The sequence below is a fragment of the Triticum urartu genome, chromosome 7A (genome assembly GCF_056163025.1).
Source record: "Triticum urartu cultivar PI428250 chromosome 7A, HENAU_Tu73, whole genome shotgun sequence".
Taxonomy (NCBI): domain Eukaryota; kingdom Viridiplantae; phylum Streptophyta; class Magnoliopsida; order Poales; family Poaceae; genus Triticum; species Triticum urartu.
The window spans coordinates 143778496-143794674 of record NC_141879.1 but is presented as its reverse complement, the minus strand read 5'-3'; the positions used below and the strand labels follow the sequence as shown (position 1 = coordinate 143794674).

Sequence of the window (16179 nt, the reverse complement as noted above, 5' to 3'; positions counted from 1 at the left end):
GACGACACCTTATGAACTATGGTTTGGCAAGAAACCCAAGTTGACATTTCTTAAAGTTTAGGGTTGCGATGCTTATGTGAAAAAGCTTCAACCTGATAAGCTCGAACCCAAATCGGAGAAATGTGTCTTCGTAGGATACCCAAAGGAGACTGTTGGGTACACCTTCTATCACAGATCCGAAGGCAAGATATTTGTTGCTAAGAATGGATCCTTTCTAGAGAAGGAGTTTCTCTCGAAAGAAGCGAGTGGGAGGAAAGTAGAACTTGATGAGGTAATTGTACCTTCTCCCTTATTGGAAAGTAGTTCATCACTGAAATCAGTTCCAGTGATTCCTACACTAGTAAGTGAGGAAGCTAATGATGATTATCATGAAACTTCTGATAAAGTTACTACTAAACCTCGTAGGTCAACCAGAGTAAGATCCGCACCATAGTGGTACGGTAATCCGTTTTTTGGAAGTCATGTTACTTGACCATGACGAACCTACGAACTATGAGGAAGCAACGATGAGCCCAGATTCCGCAAAATAGCTTGAAGCCATGAAATCTGAGATGTGAGCCATGTATGAGAACAAAGTATGGACTTTGGTTGACTTGCCCGATGATCGCCAGGCCATAGAGAATAAATGGATCTTCAAGAATAAGACTGACGTTAACGGTAATGTGACTATCTACAAAGCTTGACTTGTTGCAAAAGGTTTTCGACAAGTTCAAGGAGTTGACTATGATGAGACCATCTCACCTGTAGCGATGCTTAAGTCCTTCCGAATTATGTTAGCAATTGCCGCATTTTATTATTATGAAATTTGGCAAATGGATGTCAAAAACGCATTCCTTAATGGATACCTTAAAGAAGAGTTATATATGATGCAACCAGAAGGTTTTGTCGATCCAAAAGGTGCTAACAAAGTGTGCAAGCTCCAGCGATCCATTTATGGACTGGTGCAACCCTCTCGGAGTTGGAATATACGCTTTTATAGTGTCATCAAAGCATATTGTTTTCTACAGACTTTTGGAGAAGCCTGTATGTACAAGAAAGTGAGTGGGACCTCCGTAGCATTTCTGATATTATATGTATATGACATATTGTTGATCGAAAATGATACTGAATTTTTGAATAGCATAAAAGCATACTTGAATAATAATTTTTCAATGAAAGACCTTGGTGAAGATGCTTATATATTGGGCATCAAGATCTATAAAGATAGATCAAGACACTTTCTTGGACTTTCACAAAGCACATACCTTGATAAAGTTTTGAAAAAGTTCAAAAGGGATCAGTCAAATAAAGGGTTCTTGCCTTTATTACAAGGTGTGAAGTTGAGTCAGACTCAATGCCCAACCATTGCAGAAGATAGAGAGAAAATGAAAGGGGTTACCTATGCTTTAGCCAGAGGCTCTATCATGTATGCAATGCTGTGTAACAAACCTGATGTGTGCCTTGCTATAAGTTTATCAGGGAGGTACCAAAGTAATCCAGGAGTGGATCACTGGACAGCGGTCAAGAATATCCTGAAATACCTAAAAAGGACTAACGATATGTTTCTCATATATGGAGGTGACAAAGAGCTCGTCGTAACGGTTACGTCGATGCAAGCTTTGACACCAATCCGGATGACTCTAAGTCACAAACTGGATACGTGTTTTTATGAAATGGTGGAGCTGTCAGTTAGTGCAGTTCCAAGCAGAGCATCGTGGCGGATCTACGTGTGAAGTGGAATACATAGCTTCTTCGGAAGCAGCAAATGAAGGAGTCTGGATGAAGGAGTTCATATCGGATCTAGGTGTCATACCTAGTGCATCGGGTCCAATGAAAATCTTTTGTGACAATACTGGAGCAATTGCCTTGGCAAACGAATCCAGATTTCACAAGAGAACCAAGCACATCAAGAGACGCTTCAATTCCATCCGCGATCAAGTCAAGCAGGGAGACATAGAGATTTGCAAGATACATATGGATCTGAATGTTGCAGACCTGTCAACTAAGCCTCTCTCACGAGGAAAACATGATCAGCACCAAGACTCCGTGGGTGTTAGAATCATTACAATGTAATCTAGATTATTGACTCTAGTGCAAGTGGGAGACTGAAGGAAATATGCCCTATAGGCAATAATAAAGTTCTTATTTATATTTTTTATATCATGATAAATGTTTATTATTCCTTCTAGAATTGTATTAACCAGAAACTTAGTACATGTGTGAATACATAGACAAATAGAGTGTTACTAGTTTGCCTATACTTGATTAGCTCGTTGAATCAATGATGGTTATGTTTCCTAACCATAGACATGACTTTTCATTTGATTAACAAAATCACATCATTAGAGAATGATGTGATTGACTTAACCCATCCGTTAGCTTAGCATGATGATCGTTTCGTTTGTTGCTATTACTTTCTCCATAACTATACTTGTTCCTATGACTATGAGATCATGCAACTCCCAAATACCGGAGTAACACTTTGTGTGCTACCAAACGTCACAATGTAACTGGGTGATTATAAAGGTGCTCTACAGGTGTCTCCGATGGTGTTTGTTGAGTTGGCATGGATCAAGATTGGGATTTGTCACGCCGATTGTCAGAGAGGTATCTCTGGGCCCTCTCGGTAATGTACATCATATAAGCCTTGCAAGCAATGTAGCTAATGAGTTAGTTACGGGATGTAGCATTACGGAACGAGTAAAGAGACTTGCCAGTAACGAGATTGAACTAGGTATTGAGATACCGACGATCGAATCTCGGGCAAGTAACATACCGATGACAAAGGGAACAACGTATATCGTTATGCGGTTTGACCGATAAAGATCTTCGTAGAATATGTAGGAACCAATATGAGCATCCAGGTTCCGCTATTGGTTATTGACCGCAGACATGTCTCGGTCATGTCTACATAGTTCTCAAACCCGTAGGGTCCGCACGCTTAACGTTCGGTGACGATCGCACTACTAGGAAAAGGGCTACTAGTGGCGCACCAGTTTTGCCTACTAATGGCGCACTACTGGTGCGCCACTAGTACCACGCCACTAGTATATTTTAGTAATGGCGCACCACAGGTGTGCCATTAGTATCTAGTATACTAATGGCACACCACAGGTGGGCCATTAGTATCCCACAGGTGCACCATTAGTATCTGGTATACTAATGGCGCACCACATTGAAGTGCGCCATTAGTAACAATTTTTTTTTAAAAATCGTTTCTTTCTTAATCTCAGGTCACTATTTCACATATGAGATATCCAACACATATATATACAACAAGCATCCATATAACAATCATATCCAACACACAAGTTTCATCATATATACATACATAGCCAACACATAGTTCCATCATTACATATTAAAAAAGTTTCACATTGTTCATCATCCAACACCGTTATCCATCAATTCACAAAAGTTTCACATTGATACAAAATAAAAAAACAAATGGAAAAGAAGCACTCCATCCATGCAAGCTTCCGTGAATTAAATCAAATCTGCAAAATGATAAACAAGAAGTTAGAAGAAGAAGAAGAAGAAGACTAGAAGAATACTAGAAGAAGAAGAACACTAGAAGAATACTAGAACAAGAATAAGAAGAAAAATAAGAAGAAGATTATAAGCTTATTAGAGCCAACTTAGGTAAAATGAAGCTAACCTATGTCATTTTGGAAAAGAAGAAGAATAAGAAGAAGACTATAAGCTTATTATGTAAACTTGATCATTTTGTGCTAACATAAGCAATTTTGGAGCTAACCTATAGGAAACTAAGCATATAAGCTCTAAGTTAGCATATTAGAGCCAACTTAGGTAAAATGAAGCTAACCTATGTCATTTTGGAAAAGAAGAAGAATAAGAAGAAGACTATAAGCTTATTATGTAAACTTGATCATTTTGTGCTAACATAAGTGATTTTGGAGCTAACCTATAGGAAACTAAGCATATAAGCTCTAAGTTAGCATATTAGGGCCAACTTAGGTAAAATGAAGCTAACCTATGTCATTTTGGAAAAGAAGAAGAATAAGAAGAAGACTATAAGCTTATTATGTAAACTTGATAATTTTGTGCTAACATAAGTTATTTTGGAGCTAACCTATAGGAAACTAATCATATTAGAGATAACATAGGTAACTAAGTATATATATATATATATATATATATCATTTTGGAGATTTGACATACCTGACCTAGTTCAGTTCTCATTGTTCTTCTCCTTCTCCTTCCTCAGCCTGATGCGCCAAGAGCGGCGAGGTGGTGGAGGCAGCTGTGGGATGTAGTCTTCTACCACAATTGGCGTGGTCATGTTGCCCAGCTGTGGGATCGCCGGTGCCACCACCGGTGCGTGGTCATTGTCAGGCACCACCACCATTGCGAAGCCATCTTCAGGCAGGACGGGCACGACCATCGCTGGGTCATCCTCAGCCACCACCATCTCTTGCCCATGGTCAGCCACCACCATCTCTTGCCCATGGTCAGCCACCACCATCTCTTGCCCTTGGTCAGCCACCACCAACGCTAGGTCATCCTCAGCCTGATGCCCATCGTCATCCTGCAGCTCCTCATCCCCATTCTGCTCCTCTTCTCCCCCACTCCAGTCCGGATCATCCTTCTTTTTGTCAGAATTGCTGCTGCTTTCGCTAAAGCCAGAATCGCTATTGCTTTTGCTACAGCCATAATCGCTGCTGCTTTGGCTGTAGCCAGTGTCGCTGCTGCTGCTCCCATTGCCTGTCCAAATGCAACAATGACCATTAACAATTGATGTGAGACAAAGCCAAATGTAGAGGAATAAGAAGAGGCCGAACGCACTGGCATCTTCGTCGTCAGCGTAGCGCATGCTACACATAGTCGCGTTGAAAACCTTCACGATGAGCATTGTGGCGTCATCGTCGTACCTGAAGAGAAGAAAGTACCCGGTCTGCAGGTCGTAGGCACTGTAGAACTTCTCCCAGCCACGGCACAGATACATGTGGCCCTCCTCGATCACCAACTCCACATCCCACAGCCTGCGAACCCGGCTGCCGGCCTGTCGGAGCTTCACATTATCTGGCGGATCTTCACCCAGCATCTTCATAAAAGTGTCAGGCAGCCTTTGCAATTTGGGACAAGGAGTGACGTAGCAAACAACAGACTTATCATAATGAGATGGGTGAAGGGGAGATCTCTCATTTTATATACCTGCCTCGTGGCTGATACTGAAGAAGAAAGTATGATACTGAAGAACTTGAAAGCATCCAACTCGTACTCCGGTGAGGCACAGCGGCGGTGGCTGCTTCCCCCCATGCTTATCCAATCTTGCATGCATTTAAAGTTATTCAATCAGATGCCATATTATTTATTAACATGCTGCCAAGAAGCTTGAACATGCCATTAGTAATGTCTAGTAGCATGGTAGAAAGAAAAGAAGTTAACATCTGAATGTTTCCCATGCTTATTTAATCAAACATTAGTAATGTCTAGCAGCATGGTAGAACGAATTCAGCCCTTAGAGTGCCCAGAACCCTAGCATAAGTTAAATTACACACACACTTAGATAGGCAACAGAACCCAAGTTAAATTACACACACACACTTAGATAGCCAACATCACCCACAGGAGCATGTATGCAGCAAGTTCAGTGAGCAAGATGACCACCACAGAGAGCCATCACAAATGACCTAGAGCACACCAATTGGCAACCCTAGATCAAGATATAGCTATCACAGAGAGCACCAAAATTAATTGATGCTCATCTGGAACATACAGCCAAAACTAGCAGGACTACCAAAGCATCTAAAACATGAACTAGGGCTAGATCATAGAGAGAACAGAGAGAGGAAAGGAGGAGCTCACCAAGAGGGGTTGTAGCCATAGCAGAAACTCAGCCACACCAGTGCCACGGTGTGACTACCAACACACTCGGAGCTCTGCTACAGAGGAGGCTCGTACTGGACAACATTATCCACCATTAGCATATATTGCAGACATATATTGGACAACATTAATTTGAGTAAATATTGGATCAACAAGCAGTCATGAATCAAAAAGCAACCACGATCCGAACTCTCTCTCTCTCGGCTGGACAAATCCATGAGTAAAAAAAGTTCCAGAGCATAAGACCTTGCCAAGAGATTTATTATTATAGTAGCTAGCTACGTAGTACCTTATCTGTCTCTAGATTGTTATTAGAAAGAAAAATGACGCTCCAGGCAGGCCACATCATTAAATTAAACTAGCTACCACCATAATTAAGTAGCAAGTAGAGGCTGAACTGAATAATGGGCTAGAATTGACGCAAACATGTTTCGCTGCTACTAACATGTACATTTGCTCATCTGAAAAAAGTCAAACTACAGTTCGTGAAGATTTGCCCCCTACAAGCATTATCACAAACACCTATCAGGCAACGCAAGTGAACTCGAACACGTTCTGGGAAAATCACGCGGCAACTACTCATCAAGGAACAACCATCGTTGCATACATCCTTCTCGCAATACCAGCCAATATACTACAGCAAGCACTCATCAGAAACGTATTCTTCTAGAATAAAAAACACTCATCTGACAGAAGAATCGGGAAAACAGAAATTGAACGGGCAGAGGATGCAGGAGGAAGGGGGGAGTGGAGGGGTGGAGGGGCGGTGGCTAGGTACCCGCCTATGGACCGGTCGCTGGGGTCGCTGCGGGCAGCGGGACCGGCCCCGCCAGGGCGGGCGGGATGGAGCGAGGCGCTGCTGGGCGGCGGGGCGGCGGGGGCCTTGGCCGCCTGGGCGCGCCGCGGAGGAACGTGGCGATGGGCGGTGGGGCGAGGGGGCGGCGGCGGGTGGCGGCGGCGGCGGGTGGTTGGGACGGTAGGGCGTCGACGGGGCGAGGGGAGGTGGGGCAAGGGGGCGGCGATGGGAGGGGGGGGGGGGGCGACGGGGCGAGGGGAGGTGGGGCTCGGCATTACTAACAATTTTTTTTAATTTTTTTCGAAACAACTAATGGCGCACTCTGTGGCTGGTGCGCCATTACTAGTTAGAAATACTAATGGCGCACTTTGCCTGGATGCGCCATTAGTATGTTTGGAAAAATGAAAAAAAACTTGTTCCTAGTGGTGCACCTTGTGTCTGGTGCACCATTAGTGTCTTCCACACTAATGGCGCATCGCCACATGGTGCGCCATTAGTATATAGTAGTGGCACACCACTTCTCTGGTGCGCCATTAGTGTCAATTTCATCTATAGCCCTTTTCCTAGTAGTGTCGATATTATGAGTTTATGTGTTTTGATGTACCGAAGGTAGTTCGGAGTCCCGCCTTTGATCACGGACATGATGAGGAGTCTCGAAATGGTCGAGACATAAAGATCGATATATTCGACGACTATGATTGGACATCGGAAGGGTTCCGAGTGAAGTTTGGTCATATACTAGAGTACCGGAGGGTTACCGAAACCCCCCGGGGAGTGTAATGGGCCTTATGGGCCTTAGTGTAAAGAGAGGAGGGGCTGCTAGGGCAGGCTGCGCGCCCCCTCCCCCTCTGGTCTGAATTGGACTAGGAAGGGGGGTGGTGCCCCCCTTTCCTTCTCCCTCTTTCCTCCTTCCTTCTCCTACTCCTACTACATGGAAAGGGGGGAATCCTGCTCCCGTTGGGAGTAGGACTCCCCATGGGGCGCGCCATAGGAGGGCCGGCTCTCCCCCTCCTCGACTCATTTATATATGGGGGAGGGAGCCATGAGGGAGTCCTGTATTAGGGGGTCCTCGGACAGCCAGACTATATCCTTCGGCCGGACTGTTGGATTATGAAGATACAAGATTGAAGACTCTGTCCCGTGTCTGGGTGGGACTCTCCTTTGCATCGAAGGCAAGCTTGGCAATTCGGATATGTAGATCTCCTCCCTTGTAACCGACTCTGTGTAACCCTAGCCCCCTCCGGTGTCTATATAAACCGGAGGGTTTAGTCCGTAGGATAACAATCAGAATCATAGGCTAGCTTCTAGGGTTCAGCCTCTATGATCTCGTGGTAGATCAACTCTTGTAATACTCGTATCATCAAGATCAATCAAGAAGGAAGTAGGGTATTACCTCCATCGAGAGGGCCCGAACCTGGGTAAACATTGTGTCCCCTCCTCCTGTTACCATCCGCCTTAGACGCACAGTTCAGGACCCCCTACCCGAGATCCGCCGGTTTTGACACCGACATTGGTGCTTTCATTGGGAGTTCCACTGTGTTGTCACCATAAGGTTTGATGGCTCCTTCGATCATCGGCAACGATGCGATCCAGGGTGAGATTTTTCTCCCCGGACTGATCTTCGTATTTGGCGGCTTCGTAATACGGGCCAACTCGCTTGGCCGTATGGAGCAGATCGAGAGCTACGCCCCTGGCCATCTGGTCAGGTTTGGAAGCTTGAACTATACTACCGATATCTGCGGAGACTTGATCTTCGACGGATTCGAGCCTATGTCAGGTGCGCCGCACAGTCACAACGATCATGACTTAGTGTTGCCGCCTGACGGTGTTCGGGAGATCATACCTGTGGCAACTCCGGCCCTCAATCCGGAGCAGATCGCACCGTCCGAGGACGGGTGGATGGACCCTGCCATGGAGGCCGCACACTCAGCGACGATAGAACCGAATACTGACTTCACCTCCTATGGGACCTGTGTTGCCAGACCCTTGGATTCGTCCCCGGCCACAGGCTCCGAACCGCCTGGGTCCGTGCCTATTGAATATGATTGGGCACCGATCATGGAGTTTACCTCCGCGGATATCTTTCAGCACTCACCCACGGGCGACGTGCTAAATTCATTGAGGTCTCTCTCCTTGTCAGGAGACCTGAGTGAGTCCTGGATTAGGGGGTATCCGGACAGCCAGATTATATCCTTTGCCGGACTGTTGGACTATGAAGATACAAGATTGAAGACTTCGCCCCGTGTCCGGATAGGACTCTACTTGGCGTGAAAGGCAAGCTAGGCAATACGGATATGTATATCTCCTCCTTTGTAACCGACCTTGTGTAACCCTAGCCCCCTCCGGTGTCTATATAAACCGGAGGGTTTTAGTCCGTAGGACAACATACAATCATACCATAGGCTAGCTTCTAGGGTTTAGCCTCTCCAATCTCGTGGTAGATCAACTCTTGTAATACTCATATCATCAAGAATAAATCAAGCAGGACGTAGGGTTTTACCTCCATCAAGAGGGCCCGAACCTAGGTAAAACATCGTGTTCCCTGCCTCCTGTTACCATCCGCCTTAGACGCACAGTTCGGGACCCCCTACCTAAGATCCGTCAGTTTTGACACCGACATTGGTACTTTCATTGAGCGTTCCTCTATGTCGTCGATGTTAGGCTTGATGGCTCCTACTATCATCGATAGCGATGCCGTCCTGGGTGAGACTTTTCTCCCCGGACAGATCTTTCTGTTCGGCGTCTTCGCACTGCGGGCCAATTCGCTTGGCCATCTGGAGCAGATCCAAAGTTACGCCCCCGGCCACCAGGTCAAGTTTGGAAGCTTAAACTACACGGCCGATATCCGCGGAGACTTGATCTTCGACGGATTCGAGCCCCTGCCTTGTGCACCACACGATCACGATGAGTACGATTTAGCTCTACCATCGGACCGTATTCAGGAGATCGCACCGGCAGCCGCTCTGAGCCTCAATTCGGAGCCAGTTGCGCCATCCATGGACGGGTGGATAGGCCCCGTCACGGAGGCCGTATCCTCAGCGGCGATCGAGCTGAATATCGACCTTACCCTTCACGAGAGCCGTGTTACCAAACTGCAGGATCCTTTTCCGGCCACGGTGTAACGCCCCGAGACCAATGTGCCAGGTGTCCTCCAGTTATTCGTTGTGGCTGCCTTGTCATTGCTTGCATGTCATGCATTGCATATCATGTCATCATGTGCATTTCATTTGCATGCATGTTCGTCTCATGCATCAGAGCATTTTCCCCGTTGTCCGTTTTGAAATCCGGCGCTCCTACATCACCCGGTGTCCCTTTCTACCTCTTTTCGTGTTCGGGTGTTAAACATTTCCGGATTGAACCGAGACTTGTCATGCGGCCTTGGTTTACTACCGGTAGACCGCCTGTCAAGTTTCATGCCATTTGGACTTCGTTTGATACTCCAACGGTTAACCGAGGGACCGAAAAAGCCTTGTGAGTGTTGCAGCCCAACACCCCTCCAAAGTGGCCCAAAACCCACCTAAACCCCCTCCATCATCTCGGTCGTTCGATCACGATCGCGTGGCCGAAAACCGCACCTCATTTGGACTCTCCTAGCTCCCCTTACCTATAAATATGTGGCTCTCCCCAAATTTTTGCGCAGTCCAAACCCTAGCCATCTTCCTCCTCGCGCTCGGACGAAAACTCCTCCACCGCCGGACCTGTCCGCGCTGCCCTCCCCGACGAATCACAGCACGACACCTCACCTCCCAGATCGGGCCCGCGGGGCCCGTCTCGCCAGCGCCGCCGTTCAACCGCGGCTCCCCCACCCGAGCCCGCAGGTCCTCCCGCCCGCCGCCATCTCCGCCGCCTCCCGCCGCCCGTCTCGCCATGCGCCGCCGCCGCGCATCGCCGGCCCCACCGCCGAGCCGCGTGCGCCGCCGCCTTCGCCCGCCCGCCGCCCGGGATCTCTGCCGCGTGCACCGCCGCCGAGCGCCGTCCCCGCCATGCAACGCCGCCCGCGCCGCGCCGCTCCGGTCGCCAGCCACCGCCGCCCTCGCCGGAAATATCGCCGGAGCCCGCCGGCAGGATCCGGTGGATCGAGATGCGATCCACCGGGAGCTCAACCAAACGCGGGCTCGTCTAGATCCGGATCTCTTCGTCCCCGTATCCCTCCGTCCCGATTTCCCGGAGAGGCCTATTTTTTCTTCCAAGTCCCAGATCTGCATATTTTTTAGCATTATTCATTATGCCATAACTCCGCATCCGTAGCTCCGATTCATGCGTATAGCATATCGAAATGTTCGCCTCGACGAGTACATCATTTCCTCTCATTGCATCATTTTCATTTGAGCTCATCTTGATGCCCGAAATGCTGTTGGAAGAGGGCTATGTGAGTAATTTGTCAGATCTGTTTCAGCAAATGGCATTTTGTCATTTTTGCCATGATTAATGTGTGCATGCTATGATCCTGAGCTCTACATGTGTTTTGTTATATGCCATGCCATCTTTACAGTGGTGCTTGCCATGTATTTTTGTGACATTTGTGGTGACTAGCACAAGCTTCCAAAGTGGCGTAATCGGTAATGCTGATTTCAGGGACTTAGAATTTCACCAAGTCCTTGACCTGATTTTGTCGTTATGCCATATGTTCATGTTGTTTCCTAGTGACCCGTGCCTCTTTTGAAGATGATCAGTAAGGATGTTTTGTTAATATTGTGGTGATCTATCCATCCATGTCTTTGTTTGCATTTATGGAGCACCCTAGATGGAGTAAATCGAGCTCTACTTTTGCTATATCGTGATCCTGGCAGATTGTTGACATGTTTAGCGATTTTGTCGAGGATGTTGCTATTGATCCGTGCATGCTATGTTGTTGTTCTTGCCATTTCTAGCTCCTATGCCATGTATTCTTGATGGGTGTATGCTTAGTTTGTCATGCCATGCTCTGTAGTGAGTGCATCGAGCTCGTAAACATGCCTACTCGTTAACTGTTTTGCATACTCCAGTTTTTCACAAAGTCTGAATCTGTTTATGTTTTTGCCATGTTCACATGCTTGCAATTGTATTTTCTGATCCCTTTTGGCTCAAGGTCACTAAGGGACTTTTGTTAAGTGCTTTTAGTAGCTTCATGCCATGCCTTGCTTTGCCATGTTAAGTTCCTGTAGCTTGTACTGCCATGCTCTAAAGTCTGAAACCTGTTATCATTTGCTCTTTTGCCATGCTTGTTTGAGCTTGCTATTGAGTGAATTAGCCGTAGCTCAGTGTTCATCTTTTGTCAAGCATCATGAGTGGATCCCTGCCACGTATTTTGTTGTCATGTTTGATTGCTATAGCATATTTAACTTGGTCCATTTAGTTGGTCACTTGCTGATTATCGCAGACCGGTGCCATATTTGTTTTGCTTGCCATTTCCAAACCGTGCATCCGATTCCAGTGATCTTTATATCGTTTTCAACCAAAATCAGCTCACCTTTCCAGTGGCACTCTTGGATTTCCAAGTTGAGGCCAGGTTCAATCATTCCTTTCCAAATCATGCATATCAATCACATACCGCATCCCGCATATCATACCATGTTCGTGTGTTGGTTGTTTAGTATGTTGTGTGCTTCTTTCCGGTGTTTGCTTCTTCGGGTTGGTTCCGATAACGTCGCGTTTGTGAGGACCCATTCTACTATGTCTGTTTGTCTACTTCATGGACTCGTTCTTCTTCCTTGCGGGGTTTCAGGCAAGATGACCATACCCTCGAAATCACTTCTATCTTTGCTTGCTAGTTGCTCGCTCTTTTGCTATGCCTATGCTGCGATACCTACCACTTGCTTATCATGCCTCCCATATTGTTAAACCAAGCCGCTAACCCACCTTGTCCTAGCAAACCGTTGTTTGGCTATGTTACCGCTTTGCTTAGCCCCTCTTATAGCGTTGTTAGTTGCAGGTGAAGATTGAAGTTTGTTCCTTGTTGGAACATGGAGATGTTGTTCCTTGTTGGAACATGTTTACTTGTTGGGATATCACATTATCTATTATTTAATTAATGCATCTATATACTTGTTAAAGGGTGGAAGGCTCGGCCTTATGCCTAGTGTTTTGTTCCACTCTTGCCGCCCTAATTTCCGTCATATTGGTGTTATGTTCCCGGACTTTGCGTTCCTTACGCGGTTGGGTTATAATGGGAACCCCTTGACAGTTCGCCTTGAATAAAACTCTTCCAGCAAGGTCCAACATTGGTTTTATCATTCGCCACCTAGCCTCTTTTTTCCTTGGGTCAGGCCAGCCCAAGGGTCATCTTTATTTTAACCCCCCCGGGCCAGTGCTTGTCTAAGTGTTGGTCCAAACTAGAGCCCCTTGCAGCGCCACCTCGGGGAAACTCGAGGGCTGGTTTTAGTTGTACGGATTTCTTATCCGGTGTTGCCTTGAGAACGAGATATGTGCAGCTCCTATCGGTATGTCGGCGCATCGGGTGGTCTTGCTGGACTTGTTTTACCATTGTCGAGGATGTCTTGTAACCGGGATTCCGAGTCTGATCGGGTCTTCCCGCTAGAAGGAATATCCTTCATTGACCGTGAGAGCTTGTGGTGGGCTAAGTTGGGACACCCCTGCAGGGATTTGATCTTTCGAAAGCCGTGCCCGCGGTTATGGGCAGATGGGAATTTGTTAATGTCTGGTTGTAAAAAACCTGAAGTTGATCTTAATTAAAATACATCAACCGCGTGTGTTACCGTGATGGTCTCTTCTCGGCGGGGTCCGGGAAGTGAACACGGTGTTGGAGTTATGCTTGACGTAGGTTGTTCTAGGATCACTTCTTGATCATAGATTCTCGATCATGCTTTTGCCTTCTCTTCTCGCTCTCATTTGCGTATGTTTAGCCACCATATATGCTAGTCGCTTGCTGCAGCTCCACCACATACCTTTACCTTACCTATAAGCTTAAATAGTCTTGATCGCGAGGGTCTGAGATTGCTGAGTCCCTGTGACTCACAGATACTTCCAAAACCAGCTTGCAGGTGCCGTTGAACCGAGCAGGTGACACAACCAAGCTTAAGGAGGAGCTCGATGAAGATCTTGTCCTTTGTGTTGTTCGTTCTAGTCGATCAGTAGTGGAGCCCAGTTGGGGTAGATCGGGGATCTGTGTAGCTTTTGGGGTAGTCTTCTTTTATTTTCGTTCCGTAGTCGGACCTTGTATGTATTTGGTTGATGTAATGCTTTATTCATGTAATTGTGTGAAGTGGCGATTGTAAGCCAACTATGTATCTCTTTCCCTTATGTATTACTTGGCTTGTGTGAAGGTTACCTCACTTGCGACATTGCTTTGAATGCGGTTATGCCTCTAAGTCGTGCTTCGACACGTGGGAGATATAGCCGCATCAAGTGCGTTACACACGGACTCCGAACCGCCTGCGCTCATTCCTATTGAATCCGATTGGGCGCCGATCATGGAGTTTACCTCTGCGGATATTTTTCAGCACTCGCCCTTCGGCGACATTCTAAACTCATTAATGTCTCTCTCCTTGTTAGGAGGATCCTGGCCGAACCACGTCCGGCAGGATTGGGATGCGGATGACGAAGAAATTCGCCACCCACCCACCACCCACTTAGTAGCCACTGTTGATGACTTAACCGACATCCTCGACTTCGACTCCGAAGACATCGATGGTATGGACGATGATGCGGGAGTCAAAGAGAAGCCACCTCATCATACGATATATACATGGTGGACACACCCAAAGAAGGCAATGGCGACGAGACAACGGAGGTGACCCCTCCAAGAAGCAACCCAAGCACCGGCATCAGCGGCGCCGCTCTAAGTCCCGCCAAGGCAAAAGTGGTGATACCGGCACCGGAGATAATAGCACTCCGGACAGTGCCGAAGACAACAACAATCCCCTCCAGCAAGATTTAGAGCAGGAGGATGGAGGAGCCAGCCCTCCTGAGAGAGCGGCAGATGGAGAGGCGGAGGATGAGGCAAGCCTCGGCGATGACGAATTCATCGTGCTAGAGGATCCCGGCGAACAAGAGCGCTTCAAGCGCCGGCTTATAGCAAAGGCAAATAACCTTAAGAAAAAGCAGCAACAGCTTCAAGCTGATCAAGATTTGCTAGCTGACAGATGGACTGAAGTCCTGGCGGCCGAGGAATATAAACTCGAACACCCCTCCAAGAGTTACCCAAAGTGCAGGTTGCTACCCTAACTAGAGGAGGAAGCACTGAAACCTACATCCCCGGCGTATGACGTGGCTGATCGGCCACCTCGTTGCCGCGACAAAGAAACATTCCAGCCAAAAGCTCAGCCCGCACCCCGACGTCATTCAAATAAAAAGGCATGGGGAAATACGCTAGACCTGCGAGACGTATTGGAGGACAAAGCAAAACATGCAAGATCGATCTACGGATCATGAGGGCATGCCACTATGCGAGACGATAATCGTCATGCCGGATACAGTAAAAGTAAGTCCGGCCGAGCCGAACACAGCGGGCAAGACTCATTTGAGCTGCGTTGCAATATAGCCCAGTACAGACGCGCCGCACACCCCTTATGCTTCATAGACGAAGTAATAGATCATCAAATCCCAAAGGGTTTCAAACCCGTAAATATAGAATCATACGATGGCACAACAGATCCTGCGGTATGGATCGAGGATTTCCTCCTGCACATCCACATGGCCCGCGGTGATGACCTACACGCCATCAAATACCTCCCACTCAAACTCAAAGGATCAGCTCGGCATTGGCTCAACAGCTTGCCAGTAGAGTCCATTAGCTGTTGGGAAGATCTGGAAGCCGCATTCCTCGACAACTTTCAGGGCACTTACGTGCGACCACCAGATGCCGATGACTTGAGCCACATAATTCAGTAGCCAGAGGAATCGGCCAGGCAATTCTGGACACGGTTCCTAACAAAGAAAAATCAAATCGTTGAGTGTCCGGATGCAGAGGCCCTAGCAGCTTTCAAGCACAACATCCGCGATGAGTGGCTAGCCGGGCACCTTGGTCAGGAAAAGCTGAAATCTATGGCAGCCCTCACGACACTCATGACCCACTTTTGTGTGGGAGAAGACAGCTGGCTGGCTCGCAGTAATGACATATCAAAGAACCATGGTACCTCGGATACCAAGGACGGCAATGGCAGGTCACGTCGCAACAAACATAAGCGCCGCATTAACAGCGACAATATCGAGGATACAGCAGTCAATGCCGGACTCAAAGGCTCTAAACCCGGTCAGCGGAAAAAGCCATTCAAAAGAAGCACTCCGGGCCCGTCCAATTTGGACCGTATACTCGATCGTTTGTGTCAAGTACACGGCACCCCCGACAAGCCAGCCAACCACACCAACACGGATTGTTGGGTGTTCAAGCAGGCCGGCAAGTTAAATGCCAAAAATAAAGACAAGGGGTCACATAGCGATGACGAGGAGGAGCCTCGGCAGACGAACACCGGAGGACAGAAGAGGTTCCCCCCTCAAATGCGCACGATGAACATGATATACGCAACCCACATCCCCAAGAGGGAGCGGAAGCGTGCACTCAGGGACGTATATCCGTTGGAACCAGTCGCCCCAAAGTTCAACCCATGGTCTTCCTG

At 47.4% G+C, this 16179-nt stretch overlaps 1 protein-coding gene across 1 annotated transcript; it reads right to left on the bottom strand.

The window, feature by feature from the left end:
- Window positions 1-4171: 4171 nt before the first annotated feature.
- On the bottom strand, window positions 4172-5259 carry LOC147958631 (uncharacterized). Its single transcript, XM_087538098.1, has 3 exons — window positions 5159-5259; window positions 4786-5072; window positions 4172-4704 (listed from the first exon to the last, which is right to left on the bottom strand). Exons 1-3 carry the CDS (start codon window positions 5257-5259, stop codon window positions 4172-4174), a joined length of 921 nt encoding a protein of 306 aa, XP_087394224.1.
- Window positions 5260-16179: the final 10920 nt, after the last annotated feature.